This window comes from Conger conger, chromosome 1 (genome assembly GCF_963514075.1).
Source record: "Conger conger chromosome 1, fConCon1.1, whole genome shotgun sequence".
Lineage (NCBI taxonomy): Eukaryota > Metazoa > Chordata > Actinopteri > Anguilliformes > Congridae > Conger > Conger conger.
The window spans coordinates 32,395,897-32,411,484 of record NC_083760.1 but is presented as its reverse complement, the minus strand read 5'-3'; the positions used below and the strand labels follow the sequence as shown (position 1 = coordinate 32,411,484).

Genomic DNA, 15,588 nt, shown 5'->3' with positions numbered 1-15,588 from the left:
GAGAAAGAGAGAGAGACATTGGGTTAATGTAAGAAGGGATTGGCACTCTGTTTAACGTGCTGCTGTTTCGCGTGACATATCAAGTAGCCAGATGCTAAAGCCCTGCTCATTCACGGCAGAGCAGTTGCCATGGTGATGTGGGTCCTAGCGCCGATGTGACAGACGTACCCTGACAATTTTTTGGGCTGGCAGTGCAGCGATGGCTGCCTGGGGTGCCGGACCTGAGGTGAAACTGTGAGAGAAAACAGAATTGAGGTCAGTGAGGTTCCCCGGTGCAAAGAGGAGTTCTGTGTCTGGACTGTGTAGAATAGAATTGGGTGGGCTGGAGTGGGTAAGGTGAAGGTAGGGTGCCAGACTATGTATGAAAATAACTCCCAAGGCAAAGACGGTTGGTTATTTGTTTTTTAAACCCCCCTTTCTTTCCCTGTTTGTAATTCCGTATCTGCAGCAGAGATTCTGAATGGCCGGGATGAGGTTATTTGTGGACTGTGCCACATATAGGCCCGTATATTTCTGTTACCATTCTCTGAATCTCTGTGGGGCAACCAAGTAGTCATAAATTGTCCCATTGCAGTTACTTCCATTTTTTGTAAAGGAAAGTGCAAATCTGTGTCCTGCCTATTCTACCGTCTGCCTCTTCTAATTCCACAGTCCGCTAGTTGAACTGGACTGGTGGACCAGACTTCATGCACAGCTGGTGCATCAAGACATCATGGAATGAGGTACTGTTCCAAAAATGTTATTAAAACTCGACATAAGGCATATTTCCATTAGTGGAAAAAACTTGGATAGATCACCCACATTCCACTCGACAATGACACGAGCCAATGTTTTTGCTCATTACTTCATTTAACGTAAAACATCTGTACAGACCTTGGTCATAATGTGTTTTGAATAAAGTCACAGGCTAGAAGATATTAGTTATTTTTGAATGAGCAGTTGGCCTATAGTAAAACATTTTCATAAAGCATATTTCCTAATGGGCGGCACGGATGGTGCCGTGGGTAGCACTGCCGCCTCACAGCAAGGAGGTCCTGGGTTCGAATCCCCGTCGGCCGGGGCCTCTCTGTGCGGAGTTTGCATGTTCTCCCCGTGTCTGCGTGGGTTTCCTCCGGGTACTCTGGTTTCCTCCCACAGTCCAAAGACATGCATGTTAGGCTGATTGGAGAGTCTAAATTGCCCGTAGGTATGAGTGTGTGAGTGAATGGTGTGTGTGCCCTGCGATGGACTGGCGACCTGTCCAGGGTGTATTCCTGCCTTTCGCCCAATGTATGCTGGGATAGGCTCCAGCCCCCCTGCGACCCTGTTCAGGATAAGCGGGTTCAGATAATGGATGGATGGATGGATATTTCCTAAAGGAAAAAAGTTCAAAAAGATCATGTCACATTCCGTGCCCCTGTCTCCTAGTATTTCCTTTTGTATTACAGTATTTTTCCTGTGTTTTTGTCTGTTCTGTTCTTTTTTTTGTTTGTTCAGGCTTCGTAGCCCATTATTCACCTGCGTCATGTTATCATTAGCAAATTACTCACACCTGTTTATTGTTATTGATAATTACCTGTGTATTTAAGCCTGCCTGTTTGATCAGTGCTTCGCCAGATTGTTATGTGTCCCCACCATACTTTCCAGCGTTCGTCTGCCTGCCTGTTTAGTGTTCTGATCTTCTTTGTGGATTTGCCCTTTAACTCGTGTTTGGATTACCTGTTATTAGACCTCGCTTGACTTCTTGGATTACAGATTTCTGACTGTGTTTGGTAGTGTCTTTTGTTTTGGCTACCTGCCCGTGTATGATACACTGCCTGCCTCTTTGACAACAAACTTAATTATCTGCATTGATTCTGTTCGCCGGTGTTTGACCATTCCCTATATCGACCCCAAACTGTGTAATAAAAACACCTTCTCTGCCAAGAACTGGGTTGCGATTGGTTCCTCTGTCCTCATGCCTGATACATCATCCATATTCCCCCCCAACAATGACATGAGCACTGGACATGAAGAGAAAAATGATAGGTTGCATCACTCATATTTGACAATAACAAAATTCTTCTGGCTCATGACTTTATTCAAAACATCTCTTGATCAAGGCCATGAAATAAAGACATTAGCCAGATGAATTTTATTATTGTTGAATATGAGTGATGCACCCCATCATTTTCTCTTCATGTCGACTACATTCAATTTCAAAAGTATCTACTTGTTGCACATTAGCACATACACAGCCAGATTTTACACGCAAAGGATTGTTCTTGCCCCTCGACACTTTGTAAGCATGAACAACTCATCATCTTCCATTCCTGTGCTCAGAATTATGTATCTAATTTAACAACACACTGTGAATGATTGGCTGTGTAGACTTTTCCTCCATATTCCCTAGGCAGCAGTAAAAAAAAACAGAGGAAGCATATGATTCTGCTTTGTACACTTTGTGCTATTAATTATTTAAAAATGACCAATGGTGTCACAGTATTGTGCATGCAGGGTGTAGTTCCATGCTCACACAAGAACTTGAAAATGAGTGAAAACCGTTCACAAAAACATATCCACTGAGACAACACCCCTCCTCCCCTACTACCTTCAAACAACCAGGTGGCTGTGCTCTTCAAAATTAGGTGCAGGTAAAAAATTTACACAGGGTAAAACTGGAGTCAAATGCACATCTAAGTTGTGGGTGACAATGACACTAGTGGAGGTCACTTGCTTTGAGTTTGACTGTTGAAATGTGTAGAGATACTGAAGACATAACACAAATGTCTGAGCCGATCCCGAAAGAATTAGGTAAACATATAAACAGAATAGAACAGTAACAGCTGCAGCCCATCTGGCCCATTCCCAGGACTTAATGCATGTGAAAATATTAAGTATTTGCTAATAGGCACACCCATAGTGACCAGAACTGAAAAATACTGGTTTGAAGCTGGCTCTGTTTGTTGACTGTACTTTTGTAACTAGGAGTGGCAATATAGAGGTACAGATGCAATTTGAATAGAATCCACTTTATGCTTTAAAAGGGAAATCTGGTCAAATGATATATAAGATTTATATTGTATATAATATCTATATGTGCTTTAGGCCACATGTATTTAGCATGAATTACACCCCTTATACCACAGATCCTTGTCATAAACCGTAAAATGTTAAAGCACACATAACATTGATACACAATAAAATGTATGATTCTGCTGTGATTATAGATAGAAAATTGGCATTTCCAAGAATGAAGATTAGGAACAGTGAATCACAAAATGAAGAATGAAGAATGAGGTGAGAAGAGACAATCTCACCCTATTATTTAGTAATGGAAAAGGAAAGAACAGGGGGTAGGGGTCTCTGATTCAAGGGCCAGCAGCTGAAGATGCATAAATATTATCAATCACAAACCTTTAAGAACAATCTATAAGGCTTTAGCCTCAGTAGAAAAAGATTATGGTTGCTTCAAACCCGCAAATCTAATCACAACATTTCCAGAATAAATGACAATGAAATAGGAACTACAGCTGTAATTTGTCTTCCCAACATACAGTATATGACTATAAAATGGAACCCCATCCAGTTTTGTGTGCAACGAGGAGCATTTTAGATATTTAGAGATGTTTTTGATGACCTGCTGGTTTTACAGTGGGGGGTATAGGACATGGTGGGTTGTGGTTTAAATGGGGTTTGTGGTTTAAAGCAAGCAAGCTTATGCAGCATTGTTGTTTCCAGACACCATACATATGTATAGATTAATGTTTTTTGCATTTACTCACAATTCTTAAAATAAATAAATTTCCTGAGTGCAGTGGCCTGTTTGTATGTTATTTAGGAAATAACTGCAAATATTAAACATATTTTTTTTGAAGAATAATCAGGTGACAATGAGGCATTATGTTTCTGTACAGGCTACTTTGGACTACTTTGTGTAATTGGAACAGTTGACAAGATTCCCTGAACCTGTTCCAATGGTCCAGCTGCTTCTTTGTACTGAATTTTTCACCAGTAAAACTCCAAAAAAACAGCACAGCAAACGTGGTAGAATCCCAGTAAAGCTGTAACAGTATTAATTGTATCATTCTAACCAACATAACGGTTTGCTGTTGTCTTTTTTCCCCCTCAACTAATCACGCAATTGAATTGTGTTGCCGGGCAAGTTAATTTTCCCAGGTTTGTACAATCTGCTCCGTTCTATTGTTCACGCCCTTTCTAAGCCTCGCCCTCTTTCGGCGTGAGTTTTTATTGGCTAGATCCGTCTGTGGATGTCGTCATCGGGTACGAATACCCATTCATCTGTAGACTTGGGCGTTGTACTCCGCATCTTATTAGCGGCGAGGGAAATTTCTCCATTTTCCACGAACTATACGGCCACAAATCTGGAATTTCGTTTTATTACTCTGTATCTGGTATACTTTGCAGTTTGTCAATTTTTTGCTTATTTCAGTTGGATCTTGCTTCCATTCAGAGAAGAACTTGGGGAGGTCTTTGTAGTGAACTTACTAAAAGGATAGAAACGTGTAGTCTTTGTTCATCTGCTGGAACGGTTGAGTCTCTTTGTTGGAACGAAAGCATGGGAGCACAATTCTCCAAGACCGCTGCAAAAGGCGAAGTCGTCTCAGAAAAGCCAGGAGATGCTGCTGCTTCAACCTCAAAGACAAATGGACAGGTGAAAACTCTTCAATATCGTTTAATTTGGTTGTTCTGATGATTTTGCTGTGCCGGTGTTCTAAACCAAACGCACACGCGTGTCTTGTAAAGCGTCGCCTACAAAGGTGGCTAACCTTACTTAAACCTTTTTGGAGTCATTTTTTTAATAAAATGATCAACTAAATTGCGTGTTACCGGTTTCGTAATTGACCAATTAACACTAAAAAAATAAGTTAAATAATGACTGCTGTAGGTGGATATAGGGTAATCTGTAATTGTAATGTCCCTAGTTCTACATGCCCCCCTCCCGTATTCCAATAACCAATGGGTTTTCAATTGGTAACCTCTTCAGGCGTGTGTTTTCTTAAATTAGGGTAATTCTCTCTGGTATGCGAGACTTATACATTTCATGCATCTTGTTTGTAAGTAGCCCACTGATTATTTGAAAAACCAATCGCATAGTTTGCCTAAATTCGTGAGTATTGATGAGCCAAGAATGGAGTAGCGGAAGGTGCGCGCAGTGCAACAATGGCTTGGTTTGGCAGTCTAGTTTACCACGCCTTTGTTCACCACGCCTTTGTTCCAGATAGCCTACTGTATCGGAGGGATGCTTATTGTGGCACTTGGCTATAATGAAAGCTCAAACGAGCCGACTTTGAGGAACTTTAGTTTGAAGTTGTTGGAAAAACCATTTATATAAAAAATAAATTTGGCACAGTTCCGGACCCCTGGGCCGCAACCGCACCAGACGGTAGTATAGGGTCTCTCGACGTCGATTTATTTATTTTTACGAGTGTCGACGGCGCTTTTTTTTTCGTAGTAAGTGGGAGCAATGGCTGCGACAGATCACCCCTAGTGGCATTTTAGAACGAGCGCATGAGCGGCAGAAGTGTTACCGTTGGTTGAATCTAACGGTATGCTGAAACAAAGCATTCCAATCTGATGTCTATTGTAGCCTAATGGCTCGTTTTAATTTCTTAGTAAAAGTATGCGATAGTGTCGTACTGAATTTGTGAATTTTTGATAGTTTTCACAACTGATCACTGAATGTAGTCGCAGACGCAGAGCCACGGTTGAGATTTGGAGTAGGTCTCATGCATGGGATCTTCAGCTCTGGTTGGTTCATTGTTACTCAGTACCTGGTCAATTTGTCATTGACTTGCATCCATTTTGATATGTGGTTTTTAAAAATGGCGCGACTGTCCGCAGACCCTGTTGCTCTAAAGGTCCAGGGTTAGGTTTCACTATTCTAATTCATCCCCAATTTTTTTGCTGCTTGTTTGTTCTGCACCAATGCATGTTCTATAGCATACATCAGTCCCTTAACTCTACTCCTTGGGGAGGTCAACCTGTCCTATGACTATTGCAGTTGGAGCACAATTTTCCAAAGTTGGTGGGATGTAAAAATCTGGTAATCCAGCAACCTGCCTGGGCATCGAAATTGCATCCAAAATGGCTGCCGCATTACCCTGGGTAACTAACATTTGGACACAGTAAAATTCATTGGTCCCATTTGCTGTTTTCAAATGACATGAGATTGACTGACAGGTGGTAGTTATTGTTATGTGCTGCATGTTCAAATGCAGAATTACTAATGCTGAGTTTGCATAGTGCGTAGCACACCTAATCCTTTGGGAATGGGGACCTCACTTTTTTTTGGCCAAATGACTTGCCATGGTGACATCAATCAGATCTCGCATTACTCTGAATGCAGGCTAGTCTTGTTATTTTGAAGGTATTAGAGCATTAATCTGCAACCTGGATTCTGGGGAGCCGCAGGGTGTACCGTTTTGTTACTTGGCACTTTTTGAACAAAGTGGACGACTACTCGGGTCCTCACCTGGCTTTGGTCTTATTTATTGGCTGTTCTGAAAGTGAAAACAAACCAGTAGACCTTGCTGTTCTCTACTATGGGGGTGTGGACCTTGGATGAGAAATAATGGGGGGTGGACTTGTACTGTATGTCTAGTGGACCGGGTGGGCATGGTTTCCATTCCATTTATATCCACCACATCAAATGGCATGTGGGCAATTCCACAGTAATGTCAACCTGAGCATGAAAAAGGAAACATACTTCCCAATTAAACTTATTTTGTTTTCCCTTAGGGTGTATATCTTCGATTACTGGTTTAATTTGCCAGTTGTCCTCATGACACGGCCTGTTATTACCGTTACAGTGCAGGATGCATTGTCACAAAAGTAGACTAGGTCCTTTCAGTAAACTACATTTAATAGCTTTTTGACTTTTTTCACTCATCTGCCCCCCAGTGTTAAATTTTTTAATGTATTATTAAATTGAGAGGTAAATAAGGCATAATTAATCTAATGTAAGGGGGATAAGTTTTTATGATATATTATGGTGACGTATGAAAGTAGTTAACATGACTACTTTATTTTAGATCTTCTCTGGTGATGCTTTCCAGGTCTCTACTAAGCATCTTCAGACCTGGAAAAGCCTTCTGCCTTTTTTGGAGGCTAGTTGCCTTAATTCCTGTTCAGCATATGAAATGCATGTACACTTGGATTCAAATCAGATGACTGACTTAGCCCATCACATGTTTCCAGTTTTGGCTTTGAAAAATTAATTTGTTGCTTTAGCAGTGTTTAGGAGCATTGTCTTGCTCTTGGATGAAGAATTGTCCAGTGAGTTTGGCTGAAGTCATTTAGTAGAATTTTGTGTGTAACCTCTGTAGTTCTGTTTGAAATCTTCTGTGCACCATAGTCACTGAAACATTTATGCCTGCCTCCTGAAGAGTGTTTCTGATCTGTCTGACTGGTGTTTGGAGACTTCATTATGATGTAGAGGTCTTTCTTCACCTACTAGTTCCTTTGCAATTACTACTTTAAAATGTCAATTTTGAAATATGATTTTAAAAGATGTTTTCTGAAAACTGATATTCAGAACCATTTCAGATGATGACAAATGTTATGATGAAATTTGATTTAAGTTGATCATCAAACATTGTGTATTTCAGATGTCCTGTCATAACGCTGGTATCTTTTCTTACAAAATCAAGATGGATGTAAATCTTTTCAAAATTGCTATAACTTTTCTACGTTAGAGTTTAGTAAGTTCATAGTCTCCCCAAAATGCTTGTCTGTCATTCGTTTCTGGCGTAACGGTATATTAAAAATAAAATTGGCCCCTCGCTAGAGTGGGTGCCATGATGATATGCATAAAAAAAATGATCATGCAAGACCAGTAATTTCTGAGAGATTTTGTTTGTCATTTTGTGTGCAAATTCATTTCTACTGACATTTGACTGTTTGACAGCTGATCAGTTTCGTAGCACTCTTGTAATGGCAGCTAATAGAGTTGCCATGGACACAGTTTACCGCTCTGACCTTGCTGGTGTGCAACAAACGGCAAGCCAGGACACCTAAATAGAGCCGACACACTGTTCAAAACTTGGTTGCCTACACCAGTGGTTCCCAAACTCGGTCCTGGGGTACCCCTGTGTATACTTTTTTCCCTCCCAACCACAATTGCAATACCAGAGCATTACCTAGCTATTCATTTCTTCATTATGTGCTATTGATGTTTCAAGGGGTTATTTACCCTCTTAAACCCTGTAAACCATGTCTGACATAATGTAATTCCCATGTTCATATTGGGTATTGCAGGAAATTGCATAAAGGCAACTATTTTTACTGATCAAACTAAAGACAGGTGAAATTGTGGACACTTGGCCTCTAAAGCTAACCATGTGGAAGATGGTCAATTCAAAAATGAAGCTAATGAACCAAACCTGCAGTCTGATACATTTATGAAATAAATTAAGCATGTGTTCGGCAACCTAATTAGGAGCCCATTGTTTAACCTCAATCTAACATTTCATCAAATAATTGTTTACAATATAGCACAATAAAAATAAATAGTTTTATTCTTCATGGCATGCATAGCTATGTGTTTTTTGAGGGTAAATCCCTCTGAACATGGAAGGGAAATAAGAGAAATGTTAAAGTTCTGTAATTGCAATTGTGGTTGGAACAAAAAGTGGCATATACAGGGTGCCCTCAGGACTGTTTGCGAACCACTGGCCTACACCGTAACCTGTTGTAAACCCTGAAGTAACTTAGTAAAGATACCCTTTTGGTTCATGGACTTAGTTATTGGGAACGATTCTATTTGGTTAGCCAATAAAACAATGCTCAAATTCACAAAACCACAATCCATTCTATTGTAGATTTTAACTTCTACACCCAGGAAAACATTCAAAGTAGCTGTTCATGCTAAAATGAATGCATTCCATTTATAAGCCAGGCAATTGGATTGTAGCTTGAACATTTTCCATTGAACATCCCTACAGTTTCTTTTTGGGAATACTCTGAACATTTTGTTGGGTATACCTTTGTAGTACTGGGTAGGACCTCCCATTGCCCTCTGAACAGAAGCCTGTATTTTCTTTTCCTAGCTCATCCACACATTTTTACTCTGTCTTTAGCTAATGTTAGAGGGATGCATGTCTGAAAAGTGTCATTGGGGACATGTCGGGCTCCTACATCAAGTTTGCATAGCTCGCTCTACATTAGCCGTTAGCTTACTTAGCCAAAAACTAGCCAAATAACATTGATTTAACAGTGGCTAAAACGCCACCTGCCAGCTATAAAAAAACACGATCAATAAACAAAACCCATAAATGCATATCCTGTAATAAAGATATGCCAATATAGCCATACAATTTTTTTAGTTGGTTTTGGACCACTTGCCTAAACCAACAGAAAAGCTTTCTTTGCAACTCTTGCTGAATGCACTTACAGCAGTATGACTTCTCAGGGTTGCATATGACGTATGCACCATTGTTTTTGTTTACACTGTCATCTCTCTCAGCTGATACATCTTCAGCAAGTTGGGCTTTTTCTGCCTATGCTCCTCATCCATATATTCGGGTTGAAAAGTATAACCCTCCGCATCAGTTAAATGTACTTTATCACTCAATTCTTTAACCACAATTTACAGCCAGAGTAACCGTAGAGCTGTTCAACCTTAGAGGCTAAGTCAGCCCATGCTTAAATCTGCTTGGGCAGACCTCAACGCTGTTTTTACAATTGATCAATTTGGTTAAAACAAAGCTGGTCAGGTTTTACACCACCAAAAATGGCTCAAAAGAAGGCTAACATCTGCCAATAAGTTTTGGTCGCATTATAGGCTGCATAAAATTAAAATGCATCCCTGTTAATAAAATTTAATATGGTAATGACTGATCCCAAATTGTGAAATTGCATAGGTTTTCATCAAGTGACATAACCTAAGCCCTCTTAAATGCCAGGGAAAACCCTGAATTCAGGTGCCTCTTGGTTTGCCGGGGCTCTTAGAATTCACTTGCTCAAGCTGAGGCCCATGTTTTAGAGTTGCCAACTGAGCTTTGCTGCTAGCAAGCTAGACTCCTTGCTACAAGGCTTGTCTTATCAGATTGCCTCACTGTAAACTTGGCAAAAGACACAAGATTCATTAATTTTGACTGTTCTATAGAGGACCAATAATGCCTCCATACAATTAACCTGTTCTACCTAAGTTGTGGTACTGTTATTGGGAAGCTTCATTTTGTTGTCAGTAGTCTGCATTTTAAGTTAATTTCATTTTCGGCACGATATTGACATGCTCCCATGTTATGATGGCTTACCAGTGTTACCAGTGGTCTGCTTGGAGGTGTTCAGTCTTGTAGGACATTCTTGTAACTTTCATATGTATTTCCATGGACACATTGAGTAATTTATAGTTTGTTTGGATGCATATATTGTCTCTTCTGGTTTACATTCCTACGCAGCAGATGAATCCTTTCACGTCCCAGCATGGCTCAACACTATCCAAGTGTGGCAGAGAGTGAACTTGTTTTTTCCATTGCCTGGGCTGGAAATGGCACTTTCAGTGTTTAGTAATTTAAGCCATTCCAGGTTTTACTGGAAATAGGTTCACACAAATGGGGTGTTTGGCCAGGGACCAAAGATCATCCCAGATTCTACACACTACATTGCAAATGCTTTTTCTATTTTGTCATGTAACAACTTGGATGTGATCAAACACTGATACATACTTAAAATAAGCATGTGTGTGATGAATATAGATTACGTTGCAGGTATGGCATTTAGGGTTGTCGGTCTTGTGTTAAGGCATGTTCCACCAAAATATGTACAGTAAGCCTAATTGATTTGGTGTGGTGGAGTATGATGGTTGGAACTGTGCAGAGGTAGAAGTAATTCACCTAGCTGTGTAAATGGAGGCAATGGTTTTTATGGGGCTGTTAAAATGAATGCCTTAACATCGAGGATTTTGTTTTTACACCAGTTTTTCCAGACATGTCTGCAAAGATAATTTTACTGAAATCTGTCTTGAAGCACAAGCCAGTTGGCTCATAGTAATGCCAAAAAGGTAATATTGCTTTCAAAACTGCTTCTTTATTGGTCAGCAGTTATTTCTTTGCTATCTGGGTGACAATCAGCCAAGGTGTCACACAGATGTCAAAATGTGAAACTAATCACTCAAACCGTGTTGCATAGAATTGTACCTAAATGACTACAATAATCAATAAAAGAAGGGTTACATGGTCTCCTTTTCAATATTGACCTTTTCCCTCAGTTTTATACTTGTACACGTTGTATATTGTGCATGTTATTTTGTTTGACAGTGTTTGTTTGATCGACCATTACTAGCTTCAACAAAAACCAATGGCATAGTAGGTGCTTGGGGTGGAAAGGAATTGCCAGGAAAATTGATCCTCTGTTGGCGGAGATGCACGTTATTTGTGACAGACTGGGAATGGAATATTTTTCAAACCGCTATGTAATCAGTAATGATTTTGGTTAAAGATGGTAATTTGTGCAGAGAACGCTTCGCACTAGGTTCACTATCAGATTCAGATTTTCTGGTACTTGAGTCTGGACTACAGTCATGTGGACGGACATGCTAATGTGCACAAGGGCTATTGTCAATGGCATTAATTATTTGGAGATGGCTGGGGATATAGTTATTGATGTTTGAGATTTTTATTGCATAAAATTGTCATTGTCTCTTAGGTAAATACATTTGCCAATTTATGCCAATTTAAATGGCCATTTCCGAATGGCCTCTGAATATTACACCTTAGCTGATTGTCACCCATCTAGGTTTGATGCTAAGCACAAAACCAAATGGCTAACAAACAAGCTAGCTTGTTGATTGCTGGAAGATGTACTTAAATGACCCCACAGGGTTCAATAGTCCTCTGCTCCCAGTTAACTTGGATGGGTCAAATGCAGTCGGCAGCCACCTTGCAGCGCCTATAGGGCAGTGTGGGGTTAAGGGCTTTGCTTATGGGCCCAACAGCTGTGCGCATCTTATCGTGGCTACACCGGGGCTTGAACTAGGGATATGACAAATTCTGTTACCATGCCATTTTGAATACGGCTAACCGTGTAACCGATACCGCTTATGACCGCTGGGGGGTCGTATCTTTAAAAAAAAAAATTAATTAAAATTTTTAATTTTTTTAAAATAAACTGGCTTCGCCTACTGACAAATTTAATTGCATTTATTTTGGGCCATCTTACAATGTTGACATTTAATTTAAACCATTCAAGTCCGATAATTACCTAATTGACAAATTAAGGATTTACATTGACATCGTGCTCACAGATGTCCAGCAGTCTGCCGTTAAAGCTGTGTAGGCGATGTCCAGGCATGCTGGTTGAGCGTGTGTTATTAAAGAAATTCTAATGCTTTGTGTTTCCATCCCTTTTCCCTGTGAATTCTGCCTGACAGACTTGATTGACATGAAATGTGCCCAATCTGCTGCTATTGGACTTTGTTACAGACAGGGTTGGGCACTCAATTCCGTGGTCACGTTAATGTCCAATAATTGCATGATCTAGCTACAGTAACATAACCGTGTCGTGGTGGCTACATATCTGGTCTGTTTTTGGCAGGGATTCTGACAGATTTAGCAATTTTGCAATACCCTAGTCGATTTTACTTTATGCCAATGGTTTCTATGCAATTTGGCTTATATTTGTATGCAACAGTAAATTTTGCGAATGCGTTTGATTTATACACTGCAGGGAAATTATGCCAACAATTCTACTTTATTTCGGAAATGGAAATGGGGGGGGGGGGGGAGAAAGAGAGGGACATTGTTTTTCACTATACAGTTTATCTATGCCTGTAGCTACATGCTGTAAATATAAACAAGGTTATCCGATGGAGGGGCTGCACTATGATTACAGATTATTTGCAGAAGCTTGTATTGGTGTTCATCTGTGCGCTACGCAGTGCGTACATGGCTACTTGTTCATTAGGCTACGTGTTTATTAGGGTGATGGTAAACGTTGGACATGGAAATAATTAAGTTCGAATTTGCTGAATGAACATTTATATTTCGAATGCGACTCATTCACTAATTAGATTACACGTTGCAAATGTTATGATTTATAGTTATTAGACCAGTCGCCTATGGTATCTATTAAATTCTAATCTGTATAGATTTTAATTTTGTCTGATTCGCTGACTAAAGACCTGACCAGCAGTATGCCTGCGCGTAGCCTACATGGCTTGAACAGTAAACTGCTGCAAATTTGTGGGTACAATGTAAATGTAAATCTTTAATTTGGCAATTGGGCAATTCTGACTACAATGTTGACATTCCAATTGAACTCCTTAATATGGCCTCAAATAAAGTTTGAAAATTACATTCGTCAATGGGCTACTCTCTATTCTCTTTGAATGTAATCACCCATGTCATATTTGCCCAAACAGGCATGAAGCCCACAAGGTGCATAATTTTAGTTGGCTTTTTTAAACTGATTGGTTTTGTATTGAGTGCTCATACATGAAGTGGAGACTAGAATCTCTGCACTTAATTTGGTGATGGTGGTAGCTGTCCAGCTAACCTGAGGAACTGAGATTTACAGAACCTGGAGAACCTGTCTTAACAATTAAGTGTGAGAACTCCACCTGGAATTTGGTGGAGTTATGAGCAATTGAATTTCCATCTAATTTTATGTGGGCTGTACTCTTGTGCTGTGAGTTTGAAAGGAGCTCTAGGTTCCTATCTTGTATCTGGGTTGCAGAGTGATTACACATTGGCTTTTCAATTTTACAACTGCATATATTTTTCTTGGTAAACTAATTTCACGTAATGTTTGCGATCCTGCAGGAAAACGGTCATGTGAAAGCAAACGGTGACACCTCTCCTACCGCTGAGGAAGCGGGCCAGGAGGGGGCGCAGGCCAATGGGAGTGCTCCGGCTGAGGAAGGGGCAGGGCAGCCCGAGGTGGCACCTGCAGAGGAGGGTGGCGAGGGCGAGAAGGTGAGCGCTGAGGCTGCCCCCACCGCTGAGGGTGAGGCCAAGCCAGAGGAGGAGGCGGCCGCTGACGGCGACAAAAAGAAAAAGAAGCGCTTCTCCTTCAAGAAGCCCTTCAAGCTCAGCGGCTTCTCTTTCAAGAAGACCAAGAAGGAGGAAGCCGAGGCGGAGGACGGCGAGGAGGGCAAGGGCGAGGCCGAGGCCCAGGAGGAGGGCGCCACAGCGGCCGCCCCGGAGGCCGAGGCTGCAGCCGAGGCGGAGAAGCCGGTGTCCGAGGAGACGAAACCGAGCCCTGCCGTGGACGAACCCGCCGCAGAGCCGAAAGCCGCCGAACCGCAAGTGGCCGAGCCGGAGGTGGCTGCAGCTGAGCCGGATCCTGCACCCTCAACAGAAGAGACCGGCGCCAGCCCGGAGGCAGCCGCCAGCGCAGAGTGAGCGGGCGGCCTCCTCGGATCGAGACGAACGAAACGGAAAAACGGAAAAGGAAAACCGATAATCAAAGAACTGTTCCCTGCTTGTACATTGGCGATGTGCCAGGTGCTGTTTTTTTTTTTTTTTTTTTTTTTTTTTTTAAACTTGTGTACAAGCCAGGGATATTTTAAAGTTGATTTGCCCCACAGCCCTCTAAAACAACACCCCTGTTCGTATCCAGTGTTACTGCCATTCCAGTAGGTGAAGGTGTGGACGGCTCTGAATACTAGAGAGAAATGCGTCCATGTTCTGCTGTGTACCTTTTTTCATCAGTATTAAATGTTTTTTGTGTGCATATTTTGAATTTTTATACATGTAAAAAATGTAATGTACGGACGTGCCTACAGTTCTAAAGGTCGGCAGGAAGTTGAAATGTGTAAATGTCTGGGTGTGGGCTGCAGATACATTTCAGGTGGTGTCTGTTGCCTGGGAATCCACCACACTGGGTAATGCAGTCTTAAACGGGAAATGAAGTCATCTATGTAAAGTGTACAATATGGTGAATGACACTGTCATCAATGTTACGGGAAGACCATAACCTTTCCCTGAAAGAACTAGCTTTAGAATGGATTTCAATTGTAGGAGCTTTTCACTTCTTTCATCTGTACTTTTCAGTGATTTATGTAGAAATGCAGGTTTGTATAGGCTTTGTTTATTGCTGGTTTTATGACCTTAATAAAGTGTAAGTACAAGTATGTATGACCGGCAGGGTGTTTTTAACTGTGATTATTGTACAAATTTTGATCTCAAAGCACACAAGGTTTCTTTCCACAACACTCAATTTGATACATAAAATATTAAAGTACTCTTAATCTTTGAAGCAATTCTGAGCTCAAACAAAGCTGTGATAAGTGGAACAACCTTTGCATACTGTGCTATGTTTTAATTACAGCAGACAACACTTTACAGTTTGAAGAACATGCATTGTTTGTGTAGCATCTTGTCCTTTGTTTTTGTTTTTTTTGTAAATACTGGAGAAGCTTTGACCAATTTGACTTAGAGTTGGAATGTAACTTTGCTTACAAAATTGCTATTAACCTCCTGCTGAAGGTGTTCGAATTTTCTGTGAGCACTCAAAGCAAAAATAAATGTGAATAAACTGCTCAGGCATCCTTTCCTTTTTCAACCCCCCCCCCCCCCCCATGCGCATGCACAGTTGCTTTTTGGCTGAAGGTCTGCAGAGCCTGACTGTCTGCTAGGTTTTGTTGCTCTGTACTTCAACTAATTC

The 15,588-nt window shown here is 40.9% G+C and overlaps 1 protein-coding gene across 1 annotated transcript; it reads left to right on the top strand.

The window, feature by feature from the left end:
- Positions 1-4,244: 4,244 nt before the first annotated feature.
- On the top strand, positions 4,245-15,463 carry LOC133136866 (myristoylated alanine-rich C-kinase substrate-like). The gene is made up of 2 exons (XM_061254676.1): positions 4,245-4,633; positions 13,743-15,463. The coding sequence occupies exons 1-2, from the start codon at positions 4,538-4,540 to the stop codon at positions 14,322-14,324; spliced, it is 678 nt and encodes a 225-aa protein (XP_061110660.1). The 5' UTR covers positions 4,245-4,537; the 3' UTR covers positions 14,325-15,463.
- The last annotated feature ends 125 nt before the right edge of the window (positions 15,464-15,588 follow it).